The sequence below is a fragment of the Mya arenaria genome, chromosome 6 (assembly GCF_026914265.1).
Source record: "Mya arenaria isolate MELC-2E11 chromosome 6, ASM2691426v1".
Classification (NCBI taxonomy): domain Eukaryota; kingdom Metazoa; phylum Mollusca; class Bivalvia; order Myida; family Myidae; genus Mya; species Mya arenaria.
Window position 1 is genome coordinate 7,570,143 of NC_069127.1, and position 17,879 is coordinate 7,588,021.

The 17,879-nt window shown below is 33.8% G+C and overlaps 1 protein-coding gene across 1 annotated transcript; it reads left to right on the forward strand.

The window, feature by feature from the left end:
• Positions 1-2,538: 2,538 nt before the first annotated feature.
• LOC128238587 (adhesion G protein-coupled receptor L3-like) lies at positions 2,539-17,515 on the forward strand (the record flags this gene model as incomplete). The annotated part of the gene is given in 16 exon segments (XM_052954658.1): positions 2,539-2,799; positions 5,539-5,625; positions 6,642-6,789; positions 6,896-7,068; positions 7,461-7,583; positions 11,518-11,676; positions 11,800-11,880; positions 12,589-12,669; positions 12,851-12,949; positions 13,243-13,331; positions 15,182-15,364; positions 15,480-15,551; positions 16,190-16,301; positions 16,579-16,671; positions 17,096-17,177; positions 17,419-17,515. Coding segments are annotated over 16 exon segments (1,773 nt in total), but the record flags the coding sequence as incomplete, so codon positions are not given.
• Between the last annotated feature and the right edge of the window lie 364 nt (positions 17,516-17,879).

Here is a 17,879-nt window from a genome sequence, read left to right on the forward strand (position 1 = left end):
ATAATACCAAGTACTCAAAAGTATGCATATCCAGTAAACCCTCTTTTTACCTGTCGCAAGTGAACTTTTACTTTGAACAATGTAAGATTGCATAACATTTTACAACCTATTTTACTTCCATACCCTTAACGTTTGTTGAAAAGTTGACTCTGTAACATTTAGACTGCACACTATCAGAGGAGAATACATTTAAAAAGAACTGTTTAAGCTGAAGTTTTCAAAAATCACGGGATAAGATAACACTCAAGCACGTTTTTTTTAGAAGGCACTGCACCTTTCCAAAGATACATATACCATATCTGGTAAACAGTTTAATCACTAGTAACATTGTACCTTGTGAACTCAAAAAGGCGTAAGTTAAACCATTGTTTAACAAATAAATAGCTTTGTTGTAGCATACCATCGACCTGTAAGCATACTATGTATAGTTTTTTTGGGTATCGTTTCTTGTCAAACAAGGAGTACTTAAATGTACGAATTTCAAAGTGGTTTAAGACGTAAACTTTCAACTAACTCCTGCGTCATTCATCTGACGGACCATATTAACCCAAAATTCCAAATGTTTGTATACATGAATGATTATGTTGGATCTGCAAAGGACGTTTGATACCGTAGATTACATGATTCTATGTCAGAAGTTAACAGAAATGTGTGTGAATTCAATTGAGTAGTATCCGCCGTATTTATCTGGTCGTAAACAAGCTATCAAGGTTAATACTACAGTGTCTGACTTTATAAACATCTCATGAGGCGTTTATCAAGGAAGCATAGTCGGACCTCTGCTTTGTTATGATAGTGTTGTCATTTCCTCACACAAAAAAACCTTATCTTATAATTAATATACTTGGTAAAGAACATGAAAACAGTATTAAGTGGAGAGTAACAAAAGTTGTAACATGTACATTGCAATGGTCAAATACTATAACTTCAGAACATGTGTATTATTAGTATGCTGGGCAATGAACTATCTGTGTACATCTATTGTTGACACTATTCTCAGTAAAGTAATTTCTAGATTGCAATGTTCGTATTGACTAAACCGCTTTTAGATATAAAGCTTAAAATTGTTAAAGCGACACTCTTATTCAAAATAATACATACACATGTATAACAAACATCAATGTGACTGAGAAACCTTTAACAACTTACAAAATGGTGAATTTATGAAAAATATCAATTACTGATAACAAGATTTTACCCGTGTATTTAATAGCATAAAGTGCAAAAATATTAAATGATAGGTGAATGCTAAAAGATTTACTGTGGTCTACTATAGTGTCATAAGGTAAAAATACCGTGTTTTTTGCTCATTACTTTCAAATTAAAATCGGTATCCTTCTTAAGAATCATTATTTTCGACATTTATTCATCCTCTTTGGAATATTAAAACATTATTATTAATTGTGGTACATCTTATCTTGGAGTAAGAGTGCATCTTTGAGTAATTCCTTAATACAATGTCATTTCGACTATGTATCTTCATCTTGGTAATGTGGTAACTCAAAACAGTAAAGGAATAGCTTACAGGTCACTCAGAACAAAGTTGTTAGATTAATATATGGCTATGGTTGTAGAAATCTCCTTTTAAGTCTCGATTTTAGTAATATTGGATGACTTAAATTAAAGAATAGGATTAAACAATCAAGATATTTTTTTGATACTAAATGACCATCATACTAACATGGCAACAGTTGACATAATGCTGGCAATTTTAAGGTGCTGCAGGCTGACCTTATTTTTTAAATACTTTCTTTTATCAAGCAACCCGGGACTAGAACAGCTTTTCAATACAGTTAAAAAAGTAAAGAAGAGTATACTTTAAAAAAAGTGAAATCACATCTCATTGTTAGTATGAAATGTGTGGTATTGGCAGATCTTATATTGTATTAATGGTGATTCGGTTTATTTGATTTTTAGCTTGCATAGTATTTCTCAGATGTTATCTCATATATAGTGCCAGACGTTTTTACCAGGTATTTCTTTCTTCGTCGTTGTGATTAAGTATATATTTTACCTCTAATTCTTTGTTAAACAGACTTTAATATAACTGCATGTGATATTTTGTTTGTAAATGTGAACTATATATGCATGAACAAATCTATCTATCTATCTATCTATAATTATACAGTTGAAGAAAATTATGGAGTTAAGTATTTCAAAATAGAAAACCATTCCCAAATGTCAAAACGATTCTCGTTTATTAAACTCTGTCTCTATGTATTCTGCGTAAAATACTGGCCCTTTTTTGTGTTTCCTTACATTAAACATGCGTGAAAATAATGTTGCATTTTAACCGCTTACACTTTCATTGTTAGTTCTCAACAGTTCTTTTAGTTGCTAACAAGTGAGGTTATGTAAAGTTTCTAAATCAAATTGTAGGTAGTTCTCCGTCTTCAAAATGGCGTTTTTAATAATGAGTAATTGATAATTTGTTTTTTACAAGTAGATTCTTGTTTTCGTTTCAAGTGAGTCAGTCTGTTCTAAAAATAGTACACTTGTATGTCGATGCTAACTATTTACATGTGTGGCATGATTTTTCGCTAGAGTGCCTGTTGTCTTTACAAGCTCTTACACTTAACATAAAATGCTAAAGTGTAGATCAAATGAAATGAAATTGAAGTGCTAAAAAATAGCTTTTAAAATTATTTCCTTATTGTTAGTCGCTTGACACTGCTATGAAATGAGTCACACGGAAAGTTGATTCAATGTCTGTCGCTGTTGTTTTCACGAATATGTTTTATACGAGCACAATTTTGGTATTCGTTATAACGGACTTTTTGATTTCTTCTTCGATTATTGGTAAGACTTTTGCATATTATTTCACAATTGTATGCACATTTTATATCGCTTAACGTTTAAATATGTTTACAGTGATACGAGTACATTGCTAAGTGATAAAATTTCCTCAAATTGTAAAAAAAATCAATGACAGTTCAAACGAAATTTGAGACGGTGTGAATAACTGTTTATAACTGTTTACGCATGATCGCTAATAGTTGATAAGGGCATTTGATAATTATGAGAAGTTGATGACGCGAAGTTAATTGTGAGAAATGTAAATGAGTAAAAAAAAACTTTACCATTTATTCATTTTTTTTTTCATTTTTCCATTTAGCATACGACAGCATTTAAACATATGAGTGATTTCCACAATGCAATACATAATCGGTGTCGAAAGAAACATTCGGATTGACGAATTCAAAATTAAAATACACGGAAAGACATTTCATAACAAACTTGGAAATTGAAACGTAGGTCGTTTGAAACATTGGTTCCCTTGAGGTTTTAGCTCGGACCACGGCGTCCTTGAGAGATCGCAGTTTTACTGTATTTGTAAATTTTAATGTCACACAGTGTGAATGGAAACATAACACGTAATTTGTACAATAATGCAAAAACGAAGTGCAATTGCAATAGCTTAAATATGTTTACAGTGATACGAGTATGCGGGGTTGGGGATGTTGACCCTTCAATGCCCTTGCACACTGTAACAAATATAAGAAATACTATCATTTTTTAAGAGATATTGTCCTTACCTTTACTTTTATACCAATTACATACAGTCGAACCCCGATGGCTCGAATTCGCTTTGCTCGATCTCCTCGTTGGCTCGATCTAGATGTAAAAGACCGATTTCTTAAGGAAATCAATCCCGCTTGGCTCGAATTTTACGAGGCTCGAGGTATTTCGCCTCTCCCTGGGAGCTCGAGTCAATGGGGTTCGAATGAGTAAAAACTGCGGTCGTTCGAACAGGCGGACGTTGGAGAACTGGCGTTCCCTCTAGATCAAAGCTTAGTTTCGAACATTTTTCCTTCTATTTTCATATAAAATATACTGACGCTGCATCGAAACCTTAATAAGTCGAGGAGGCGATCACAATAGCCGGTCCAAAATACACAAATCATGCAAAAAAACTTATGACTCCCTCGAGGTCATAATTTCAAACTTTTCCAAAACGCGTGTTCCAAAATAAGCAAAACATTGCTAGGTGGTAAAATTTCCACAAATAGTAAAAAACTCAATGACAGTTCAAACGAAATTTGAGACGGTGTGAATAACTGTTTATAACTGTTTACGCATGATCGCTAATAGTTGATAAGGGCATTTGATAATTATGAGAAGTTGATGACGCGAAGTTAATTGTGAGAAATGTAAATGAGTAAAAAATAAACTTTACCATTTATTCATTTTTTTTAATTTTTCCATTTAGCATACGGCAGCATTTAAACATATGAGTGATTTCCACAATGCAATACATAATCGGTGTCGAAAGAAACATTCGGATTGACGAATTCAAACTTAAAATACACGGAAAGACATTTCATAACAGACTTGGAAATTGAAACGTAGGTCGTTTGATACATTGGTTCCCTTGAGGTTTTAGCTCGGACCACGGCGTCCTTGAGAGATCGCAGTTTTACTGTATTTGTAAATTTTAATGTCACACAGTGTGAATGGAAACATAACACGTAATTTGTACAATAATGCAAAAACGAAGTGCAATTGCAACGTACCGTGCTGGCTTCAGCACTAAAAAGAGCATTATGTTTTCATTGAGGACATATTGGAGCTTCAATTATAGAACAATTAATGATGCTCAAAGTATGGATGAGTTTATATTTAAAACGGCGCGAAAATTTGTCGAGAAGAGCGAGTCCAGAGAGCAACTTAGCAGTAACTACATGTATAAGTGTTGATGAGAAAGGGAATTCCATTGCATAAACTGTTCGCTTATAAGGAGCTCATTGAGATAATTTCTGCCATTTCCGGTGCAATTTAGAAGTTTAGTATCAAAATAAAACCGTTTAAATATAATTGACACCGGGTCAACTTATTTACAAATTAGGACAGACAAACTATAGTTCAAATTGTTTTTGTAATGAACTAGGTCCTTTGTAATACGTTCAATGTTGGTGAAATATTAAATCTAAGTTTATAAGTTTCATAAAAGGTTAGCCGCGCTAAACATCGCTAATCAAATTGTGTCGCATATAGTAACCATTCAGAAAATGTTTAGATTAAAGAGGCAATGCGCTACATTAAATTATTTAAATCAAAGCAGCTAATTAAAAAGCAAATAAATGTTTACATGTATAATGAAATATGCGCCATTCATTGTAAAACTCACAATTATGTCATGATGTTCTTTTTTCGATATTAAGTTATCTCTATTGTTCTCCCATGTTTGCAATTGTTTCTTTATAACAGTTAAAATAAATAAGTGCAAGTGTTCGAGTATCCAAATTGAATAGGTTTGATAACATTACACACGGAACATCGTCCTAAACCATAGTATGTTATTCCAAGTTCCAAGTTATTCAATTCACTGAGAGTGTATCGATAATTCCCTTCAATTTTGCTGGAGTGATTAAAAATGATATTGTATTCTATTTAAGCTATTACGGTCAAACATTCAACCTGTAAGGTATCATTTAACCTGTCGTATTGTATTTGCTGTCAGATTCATAGTTTGTCCAAGAGTTAAAAAACTGAGCGAAGCATATACATTTGTACAAAAAAGCTTATTTGTGAATACAGGGATATCAGTCGCATTAGGGCAAGATGGAAATGACGAAGTTGATCGTTCTGGAGATTCTATGTCAACTTTAGAGCCAAAATTATCAGGTACATCGGTTAAATAATGTTGTCATTGCATGTGTTTTAGGTATGTTGGTAGTGAGTACTTTGAAATTGTAGTCATTATCCCTTCCAAAACAATCATGTAATATTATTCTACTATTGTGTTTTTTCACTAATGCCGATTTCAGGATGTATGCATTGTGAACAAAACTTACAACGGATTCGTTTTTTTTATCGTTACACATCTCTAAAAGTTGCAATGTTGCATTATCCAGTCACGGCTAGAGGTAATGTTGTCTAATATGAATGATATCAAACATCAAGATGAAACAAAGTAGATTAAACCCAATAGGTTAAGAACGTTAGAAAAACCTTCAAAACGATTTCCGATGGTCAACCATTATTTATTTTGCGATACACACCATCTTTTGGAGTAAGGTCTGTAGTAAGTAAACAAGTCGATGGACATGGATCTGCAACTAAGATTGAACTTAAAATTAAGATAAGAAACAGGGCCAGTATTCAATACTGGTCTTATCCTTGTCCTTAGACATGCCTCAGTGATTTCCAGTCCGCCTATTGGTCAGCAAATATACAGGCAAATTAAAACACTAAGTTTCTAATCTCTAATATTTTAGTTCAATATTACTTGCTTATTGAATACGGCCCCCGGTCTTATAAACGTTCTTATTTTATTACAAAGGCCAAATAAGGTTTGTTTCTTTTTAAGGCCTTTGACAAAACAAAGCGTGCGGGGAAAGAATAAAATCGTTTTAAAATTTCATTTCTTTCTTCTAGCTTTGAGAAACAATCTGAATGGCACAAAAATAAGTCATTTACAAAGTGATTTGGTCCAACAAGTATTCATTTAAGATACTTTTCGGATTTTTCACTGAATAGACTTGGTGAAAACGAGGCAGATTACACAAAAGTTTTGGAATGGCGGTGATTTCATTCTCTTTTTTATTTTATAATTGAATTGTTTTTAAGAACTTTAATGAGTCGATATCGAATTATCGGTATTTAGTAAATATATGCACTTACATTATACATATCTTCAGAGGATACGAAAGTGCGGCTTATTGATGGACGCACAACTGATGAAGGTCGTGTCGAAGTGTACGTAAATGGACGCTGGGGAACAATATGTGATGACTCCTTCGACACAAATGCCGCATCGGTTGTGTGCAGAATGCTGCACATAAATGTGTAAGAATCTTTAATTGATCGATTACATACTTTTATATCTAAAGTGCAAATATTTTTAATATGGTTATATTTACGGACATGTACAGTTTTATATTCTTTGTTTTAGAACTGATGCTATTGTTATATCGGGAGGTTATTACGGGGAAGGCAATGGACCCATCTGGTTAGACGATGTTCGCTGCCTAGGACATGAGTCAAACATTGCTGATTGTGCTCATGATAAATTGGGGCGTACCAACTGTGAACACTATGAGGATGTAGGAGTTCTGTGTGCTACAGGTGGTTCTCCTTTCTGGTGATTCCCAATACTTCAATTCTCATCAAATGTCGTACATTTCATTGAATTGAATTGATCGTAGATACCTCATATTTTACATGAATTGATATTTACACACGTATAATGCTTAATGCAGCAATATTATATTTTGTTTGAATATAATATTCAGGCATTATTTCAAAAATGTCTGCTGAAGAATATACTAAAAGGAAAAGAATAATAAGGGCCATTTGTGATGGTAAATAATGTTGTACGTACTTTTGAATACAACATTAGCCATTTAAAGCATGCGTGAAACAACCTGTTCCCATTATCAATTGTTTAATTGAACGACTCTTTTTAACGCGAAACGCATAATCGCTGTTCAATAAACACTTTTATTCTGGTTTTTAAGATGCCATCTGTCGTGATGCTGATTGGAGAGATTATGTTGGTGTGAAAGGAAATAGATCTCGGCGGCAGTACGCGTGTCTTTTAGGCCATCCGGAATGCAACGAAGACAATTTGTTGGATTTAGGTAGGTACTTTTCACGTATATTTGTTTTCACAAAACGTCTTTAGTTGTAATGTATTCAATATATATTATGTCATTGTCGATCTGAGAAGCGTTGAATATCAAGAGCATTTAAATTTGATAATGTGATTGCGAAAAGAGGATATTTTTTTGTTACAATGGAATATCAATTTGATTTCATCATGGTAACACTGTTTGAAATCATTCATTGTTTGGAACTGTGACTGTTGCGACTTTAAGCATACAAATGATCAATATCAAAACATAAATCAAAATGGGATGCGGGTCACTCGATGGTAGAGTAAAGGGTTACCATGTTTGTACTAAGTAGCTGCTTAGAACTGCGAACAGTGTTTGTGGTTGTAAAATATCGTAAATATATCTGTTAAGTATATGCTTGAAAAGGACACTGCATAACTATCACATGCCGATGATTGAAATGGAAAAGTATGGTTTAACTGTTGTAGTTTACGATATTGCTAACAAGTTAACATATAAGTTCAGTAGGTGGAGTAGCTATCTTATTATTGTTTAAACCGACTGTCGTTGAAAGAGCCCTGCACCTGGCGCATATTACATTATAGGTTCTGTTTGTATATGACTACCAACTAGTAACGTTTTAAAGCAGGTTTATGAACACATGAATTATTGTCATAGTCTTCGGGCTAATTCTCCAATATTATTTTAGCTATACATTGTGTTTTTCATCACGGCAACTAAAACTAAGCTCCACCACTTAACGGTAGTGCAAAGAAAAAGAGCTGTCGACATTTCCGTGGTGCAGCTGTGCCTTGTGCTTATGAACAAGATAATCATTTTAACGTGACCATGATTGATATTTAATTTGATAATTTTATTAAACGGACATATATTGAAAATCGGAGAATGTGGTTCTGTTTGAGAACACTTTCAATGCAGGTTGGCTACAATTTCGTTTCAATATTGGCCGCACTGTCACAGTGATACCATAAGCTTTTCCCCTGAATCGGACTTGTGCATAACTTAAAATCTGCTAGCATAAAGAGTTTGACTTTTAACGCGTATCTTTTGTTAGAATAGTATTTATTTGAGCTGTATGCTGTAGCGAAGGACATGCACCGATAACTGCCCGTAGCATTTGTGGAATGCCACCAAGTTCATTAAAATATATTATTTTTCTAATATGGCTACCTATCCTATAATGAAAAAGCACACACTCGTCTTTGAATGCCTGTCAAGATTTCTTCAATGCACTGTATTGCCAAGTGATCAAGTTTAGTATCTGAAAATGAAAGCAAAATGTCAACACCGTACATATAACGCCTTTTAACTGTATTTACATTACAAATGGGGATTTTCAGAGGTAGAAAAAAATGCCCTTTTCTATTAAACAGAAAAAAGGAAAACAGTTTCAAGACCTTTTCTCTGACTGACCAAACAATATAAAGCACGCCCTGGAAGCCACACATGTATATCATAATGCAAAACACTACATTTAAGAAAAATCCTGACAATTTAATGAATCTGACAGCATGCCAGAAATGCAACGGGCATAAATAGGTGCATGACTTTCACTAAGACAAACAGCTCCTATGAACACGTTTTAAATATAATTGTTACCAGTCTAAACCTTTGAGTTACTTCGGGCAAAATAACAGGGCCTACACTACTCGATATCGTCATCACTAGAGTAACAGCACCACCACTTTTATTATAACTATGTGCTTATATCCTTTTTTAAGAAGTGCTTGTTAGTTTTGTTGTGATCCGGCGTAAGTATCTTTCATAACAGTTATATTTGCAGGCGCGAGAATGTTACGGTTTGTGTAAGCAACGAAGTGTTCTTGAAATGCCAGCAGATCTCAAAATGAACAAGTCCGATTTGGGCACCACAGTTCGCAAAATATTGAAACGAAATCGTAGCCGGTTTCCAATAAAAGGGTTCTTACACAGTACCATTCCGATTTTTGAAATCTGTCCGTTTAATGGCCGTGTTCTTTCTTTGAAAAACAGAAATGAAGCTTAAATAACGATTAAAATGCAGTACTTCCCCTAGAGGTATAAGTGTGCATTTTTTTGTCCAGAGAGTTTGTTGGTATATTTGTGTCGGGAATGTCTAAAGTTTATTTTAAGCGAGGATGGACAGCTGGCACCATGCAGGCTACCAATGGTAATCAAGACTAAAGCCAAAATTGCCTCCATTTTTAGAGCCCATGACTAGTCTTACTATTTGTATTATAACTATCTAACACAGACATGCATACTGACTCAATGTCTGTAGTAATTATGTACAGATGTCAATCATTCTAATATATTGCACACAAAGGTCAAGATTATTTCAAGGTCGGCATGTGAATTTGTTATTTTTTCACAATTGTTTTTAAACATTTACAAAATAATGCAGTACTCAATGAAAAAAAGCATAATTCAATGACCTAAACCAACAAAGGGTCTAGCAATTTATCACGTGGTATACACACACTGTTCAAACTCATATCCAATGTCCATAACAGTCCATCTGTCTGCACCCATATTACATGTTAATATGATGATATTCCACCTATTTTTCATTTCCAATGAGCTTTGCCAAATCCGGCGGGGGATATCAATTCAACGAATTTGCCTGTTTTTAATTAGTTTGCTTACATAAGCTGTAGAAAACAATCAAAGCTTTTATGAAAGCAACTAGGAGAAATCCCAGTGATTCAAATACTTGTTACTAAAGGCGGTTGTCAAAACAATCTGTTCACATAGTAACTGTTTAATTTTAAAATATGTATCTCATTTTATAATGATATACAACACGAAGCAAACCAAAATGAAGTTCAAAATAATAAATAAATAATAATAAATAAAAATAAAAAAATTAATCCAAAATTAAAATTTAACCAATATCGACTGTGATATATATTACTTTATTATGTTTGACTGGATTTCATTTAAAAAGGTCATAACATTTTTAAAATCACAGAACAGTTTCAGTCGTTCTTCTCTTCTTATCCCATAAAAAAAATCCAGTTACCAATACTTAAGCTCATATAGTACTTAGCCAAAATACATATATACCATCTCTTTGAATTCCATGTATACACATTCAGCGGAAAGCTAATAACTGTATCGAGTGTAAGTCTGTAGAAGTCTAACGATTGCTTCTCCGAGATTGTGTGTAATGTTTTAGTAAAGATAAACTTGACGGCCTTTTGGCCCAGGTTTAATGTACAGTGTTTCTACCTAAGCCTAGCGAGTGCCTTGTGTGAGCCCAATCAATGGAATACTATCTCTTTAAGACGCAGGAGGTTCACAACAATCCTCTATATTATTGGAATAAAGCCCATTACATACATTTATTATTACAGAGAGGATTTCAAGAGCTCAATACTCCTAATTGGTGTTTCCGTCAAGCCCACTCATTATGCAAAAACAACAACAAACCCAGACAGGTTCTACCAGGGCAAACTCTGAGCTTTTACAAACACATTTTGTCTACAACCAACCCTAGTCTGCCAAGCCTTCCTTGTATTTAATAAACATTTGGTTATCCTGTTTGATGTCTAACATACGATTAAGGGGCTCTATGAAAACTTATGTGAATAATTACAGAAACAAGCCCAGTAGCCAAAAGGAAGCCAAACGTTGTATTCTGGCATGCTTTTAGATGTATGTAGTAGTAATTTTCCCAGTAATTATTTTTTAATCTTATAAATTAGAAAACCCCCGGGATGTTTCAAGTTTCTGGTTGATATCACACAAAGGCACACTATATTTAAAACTTACATAGCAACAATTTCATGATTCGTTTAAATTCTCGGTAACATACTGTTTTCATTACCATAAAACTGTCAACACCTATTCTACTGCTAGATTTCGCAGCAACGATGTACCTGAATGTGCCGTTGGGTATATTTTGATATCTTTGCATTAATCAATATTAATAACTGCATTTTTCATCTGTTCACAGCGTGTGGTCCTGACAACTTCTTTAACATAATGAATGGAAACTACTTAGGCTGTGGTGAATATGCAGTTGTTACTTGTGAAAACGGGTTTGTTGCTAGTTCTATGGTATTGGATTGTCTTGATGACGATGCCTGGGAAAATGTCACTTGCACTTATGAAGGTACGTTCATTCAATCATATTTTATTATAAGGCGCGTTTCATTTTTGTATATATATTTTAATAATCAATAATGTCGATGTTAACTTAACAGAATTGTGTTACTTTGTTTCTTTAATTCGCAAGGTAACGAAGAAGAAAACGGTTCAGTGAACGTTACAAATGGTAATGAAGAACTAACCACGGACACAACGCCACCTCAAACAGGTTAATAATTTTGTATGCACATACTATAACTCAATTGATAGCGTTTCTGCCGACGATATGTTGTTCGTAGTCACACACCCAAAACCAACGCCATGTTTAATATATATGCAAAAAGCTACAGAAACATGCTCAGTTGCAAAACGTTTAAACATTAACCTGGTTTAGTGGCAATGGGCAAACGCCAAAGACATAGAACACAAATTCACAAACAAGAAACATAGAACAGCACACAACTCTACAAACAGTACAGTGCATAAATACTATATATATATATATAATACATATATACATAATTGGTAGGTATATCAAGAATTGTTAGGTACCGCCTTGGAACGGGCAGTAAAATGTAAATTTGCTGGGGGTTTAAACCAGTTTATGTGCGCAAACCTCACTCTTATCCCAACAATTCTTAATAAAGATAAAACGCAAAAGATAAATCTTATCAACGCAATGATAGTGTTGTTTCCGATATGTTGTTCGTAGTTGCAAATTCAAAACCAGCTCCATGTTTAAACCAAACCTGCACCTGAATGTTATTTGTTTTATACGAAAAAATGACATGTTGTTGTTTTGGTCGGTTTTTGAAATTAAATATTCTTTTCATTTGGTCTTTTAATTTTAGCTTCCTGTCTAAGAGTTTTTGGCAAGTGAATGAAAAAGTGTGCCCCTATTGAACTAACTTTGCACAGTCTTTCTTTAATTTGCAAGGTAACGAAGAAGACAGCGCTTCAGTAAATGTTACAGTTGATAATGGAGAACATACCACGGATAAAGCGCCCCCTGAAGCAGGTTAACGTTTCTGCATGCTCACATTGTAACTCGGTTGATAGTGTTTTGCCGATATGTTATACATAGTTGCAATTTAGAAACCAGTGCCATGTTTAAACCAAACCTGCGCTTGAATATTTTAGACAAGCTTATCTATAATCGTCATCAATAAATCATGAACTTCTTTTAATGATTTATTCAGGGCCAATCACATGCACTGCAGTCACAGAAAATGGCGTGGTATGGCCAGAAGCTCTTGATGGGAAGATATCTCGACATAGATGCCCTGAAAAATACCAAGGTACAGTTTCATTTTAGAATAAGTGATAGGGTTTGCTTTAAGTTTAAATCGGCTCTAAACTCTCGTCTTGATTTTGTATCATTGATTGTAATGTATTTTAACAGATGTACTTTTTGGAAGACATCGGTTGGTCATGAACCGTCGACTGACCATTATCATTTTCTTGAGTTTTTTTTAAGTCAATCAGAAAACAAACGCTTAAGTTGTTTTACAAAGAGTATTGCATGCATATCTAAACATCTTGGGTGTTTCTACTTCACGTTACAATAAGAAAAATAATATTTGTATTCCAGGCGATATATATCGTCGTTGCCAAACAGGCAAATATCTTAACCCCGTTAACAATTGCACAAGGAGGGCGATACAGGATTTACATTCTCAGGTACATCGGACTATTCTTTATAGAATTTTAATATTTTTTTATGTATTTATTTAGAGAAACGTACAAGTACCCGTTAAAATGCTATGATTTCGACCATATGATTAGGGTACGAGTCAGTTAAAAATATCAAATAATACAACAGAAGTTCGTCAAATACGGATTCAGTTGACATAATTGGTAGTTGAATATGTTTTAGATAGATATTGTCATCTGAAAGTTTTAACGGTTTATTGCAAGGAGGGAATCGTTGACATGCACCATGCTGATAAAAACGGAACGACGCATTCAACTCCAATCAAACAAAATTAATATACATAGGAGGGCAGAATATTTCTTTAAACATAATGTCAGTACAAACTATACAGCACAAAATGGCTGTTTTATGGGAAATGTTGCCAAGCACTAGCGGTCGGAGTTACAAAATTGCATTTATTGACAGTTTTTAAATTAAGATCCGATTGCGTGTGCACGTCGCAAAGACAGCATGAGGCTCTCTTGGATAACGATTTAACTATGTAATCGGTAGCTGATTAAGCCTCGGCCAGGACAGGCGGCGTGACTCTACAGAACGAAGCCTTTTATTCTTTATAAGATATCGGCGCTGTCGGACAATCATAATCTCATTTATCGCGGCTCTCAAAACAGTAAAGTACCTTTTTGGCTTTTTAACCTAACCATCCGGTGCGTGTAAATTCCTTCTTTGTCATCGAAAAATCAACTTTTTTGAAAAACAATACAATGGAAACTACTTAGCCAAACCCTAAAGTCAACACAACACATTTAAACCATGTTTAGAGGCCAAGCATAAGGATGAAAACGACACTTAATGAGAGACACAAACATACCACACACTCATTAAAATAGCTTATAAAGAAGGATGGAAGAACCGCTTTGGACCGGTAAGTGAAACACGAGTTCACTGGTACACGATTTCACTCGGAGTTTATATGCACACATAACATCATACGTGTCCAATAATTTATCAATAATAACAAAATTAAAACTATAAGCCTCACCGGAACCAGCATCAACTCAAAAACAAAAAAGACTAAAGTAAAACTTATATATAAAGGACTATTGCAGCCAGATAGGCGCGGGCAGACCATTGTCAACAAAGAAAGAATTAGACAGAATTAGAAGCTATAGTCTTTCATAATAAAGCTTTTGATAGGTCCAACACAGTCGAACTTGTGTCTTGTTTGTGATTTTGTGATCTATATCTTTGGCGTTTGCCCATTGCCACTAAACCGGGTTTATGTTTAAACTTCTTGCTACTGAGCATGTTTCTGTAGCTTTTTGCATAAATATTGAATGAAAAAGACGTTGCGTTTGGGTAAGAGATCCATTTTGTTCATGAATGAAGACAATATCTGCCGTTTAATTTAATTGCAGGTGACTGGTTTGGGTCCCAAACTTGTATTGAGAATATTATAAGTGGACATAAAAACTGCTGATAAACAACTTTTGTGTTTTGGTTCCTGTCAAACAAGTATCGAATTTGACCACATGGATTATTTTTACATTTTCTATTCGCAGTGAATAAAACATGTTACATAAATGAAACACATGTACAGTTCGTACAAAAAGTATTCTTCATTATGCGATTCTGTCTTTCTGAGATAAGTCAGTTTGCAAAAAAACGACGTGTATGAGTAAATTGTTCAGACGTGTTAGGTTACATTTGTGTAAACCACATCAAAGTATTCGTGAGTTTAAAGGTTTAAAGAGACATAGTACCCAACGGTAAAACAGCATATACCTCGACCAAAACATTCACACTGCTTTGTCCTAATAAGCTAATTGAGCTGTGATTTATTGTATTTATGCCTACTGTACTTTTTAATTTGTAGGTGTTTAATGGCTCCCTCAATTCTACAGAGGCATTGTCGAAGTTAAAGCAGGAAACGAATAGCTTGACAATTGGTAGCGAGAATTTACCAACAGCGGGCGATCTACAGAATGTTAACCAGATCCTTGATAAAGTCATTGAAGACATCGAAATCAATTCTGCTACAATCGAAAACGACACTGACGTATGTGCTTTTCATTGTTAGTGAAATATAAACCAACATGAACTTCATTATTACCTCGAAACAATCACAAATTTGTGTGTTTGTACCCTTTTCGATCATATTTTCTCTATTTCAGAGTTTCTTCGAAGTTGCGAATAATTTACTGAATGGAAATTCGACATCATCATGGAAAAGTTTAATTAATGACGTATGTATGTTTTATTTATGTTAGAAATTGTATCTGAGAAATGTTATTTTTATACCGATTTCTTTCTTTCTCTTTTTTCATTGTTTCACAATGATGGCATTTTATAAAGTTACACACTGATGTTCATTAATTCCTTTATTTACTCAAAATAAATAATGGCCAATGTGACAATTTCCACAAGCTTCCTTTGGACTGTATTAAAGGTAACCCTCTGCTTAGAAATCTTACTGCGAGAGATGTAAAATGGTCAACATATAATATTTCAACATTTGTCCTGAATTACTGAATAACTTAATATATATATATCAATAGAAAGAAAACAGTAAAGATGTAAAGAAAGATTTCGCTTATAGTGGGGTTTGGACCAATATCGGTCGGTGTATTAGCTGGATGCGATACTAACTGAGCTAACTTGTCAGAATGTTAAAGCTTATACTTAATATGTATATCTATATTTACAATTTTACAACGACGAAAAATGTTATCTAATTTCTGATACGCACCTCACCTTAAGTAATGATCATTCTCTATAGTTATAGTAATATAATATATAAAGCTTGACTGATATATGAATACGTATTGCCATTGTGTTGCAAATATAACTTACGGTTCGTGTTCGAATTATTTCTGAACAACAGAAAGGAGTTGGTGCCGACGCAGTAATAAACACAATCGACCGGTTTATAACGAAAGTTGTGAACTCAAACTCTAGCGGAGATCTGAACAAGACGTTCGACAAGCCGAACATGTGTAAGTGTTTGTTAAGTATTTAGGAATTGTGTTATAATTAAATAAAACATAGGCATTTTTTGTTTACAAAATCAAAACAATGGACCAGAAACAGTAAAAAAGAAATACAGAAATATATCATAAAAATAGCTTGAATGATCGTTATTATGTTTCTAAATTTCCAATCAGAATTAGTGTAAGAGTGTTTTCCTTAGTTCTGTTAGTTTTTTTGAACACATCTCTTTTGCACACATGTAAGCTTGTTAAACCTTATCATTTTATATCTCAAATATTTTAGTTATAGAAATAGGGCATGTTGACAAATGTGTGAACATAAGTTTTCCCTCTGCTGCCGGTACGACTGATCAGATCGTCGTCGGCTGTGGGCAAGGTAATCGTGCTTAGTAACATAATTATAAGTAAGACGTAAAACTGATAGAATCAGTGCATTAGAAATTAATTTTAAATTTAATTTTAGAAAGGTTTATGACTCTGTAAAAGATTTATGGTTATTCCTTTGAAAAATGTTAATTTGATTACATGCTCGTACATTCTGTTTACTATTAAAACGAAACACTGTTGTCTTAAGGTCATACCGTTCATTTTTGATAAGTGTAATTTAATTGCAACTCGGATATATTTTCTGAAAATTGTCAACATATAATATATTATGTGATATCGAACGAATTTTGTTTTTCTGTAATTATCGATTCTGATGTTTTCTGTTGTTAAGTTTAAATGGTTCAGCCCGATTTTTTGTTATGAATGTCGTTGCAAATGTTCAAGTTCTGAAAAGAATATTTTTTGTTAAACAGAAAAAGGTAAAAAAGTATTTAGCGGAGGCTTGTTTAAAAACATGTCAGGAATGTTGCCTACCACTTCAAAAAATATCGACTCGTACGTATAATTTCTGTTCTCTTAACGTTCTGTTCGCATAATGTACGTATCAACAAAATGTACAACATAATCAAAGAAATGGTATTTAGCATTGAGTGATATCAATACGTAGCTATATTTTAAGAAGAAAATGTTTAGCAAATAAAATGTGCACAACGACAAAACTGAGCAATTTTCCTGCATGATTTAGAATATAACATTCACCGAATTATTAAAAGTTCTTGGTTGTTTTGATTGCCAGGTTAGACAGTTCAATCAACGGTCCAGTCTTGTCCTTTAGTTTTCACGGACATCAAAACAAGAATGAGAACGTCAGGATAATCTTCCATGTATTTGATGTATGTAACTGTTTAAATACATATCTGACATTCGATTTTTCATACTTCTGTGATCTCTGTCCGTTTATTTCTTCTGTTGTGTGTTCTTGTGGTGTTTTGTTTAACACCTTTGCGCCTTTTAATAATTATATAGCTATGCTCATTTTTACTTAGTTGTTAAGTTCTTGTAGTTGCCTTATCACTTTATACAATTTGCTTTAGTCTATATGCCCAAAGAGTTCGTGTTTTACCGACAGTTCAAAGGCGGTTACCTTAGCAATCATTGATACAAGTTCTTTATGCGTATGAAGTTAGTTTATGTTGTGTGTACGTTTATGTCTCTCGTCCAGTGTCTCTATGCCCTAGCCGTTTGCCGTTAAACATG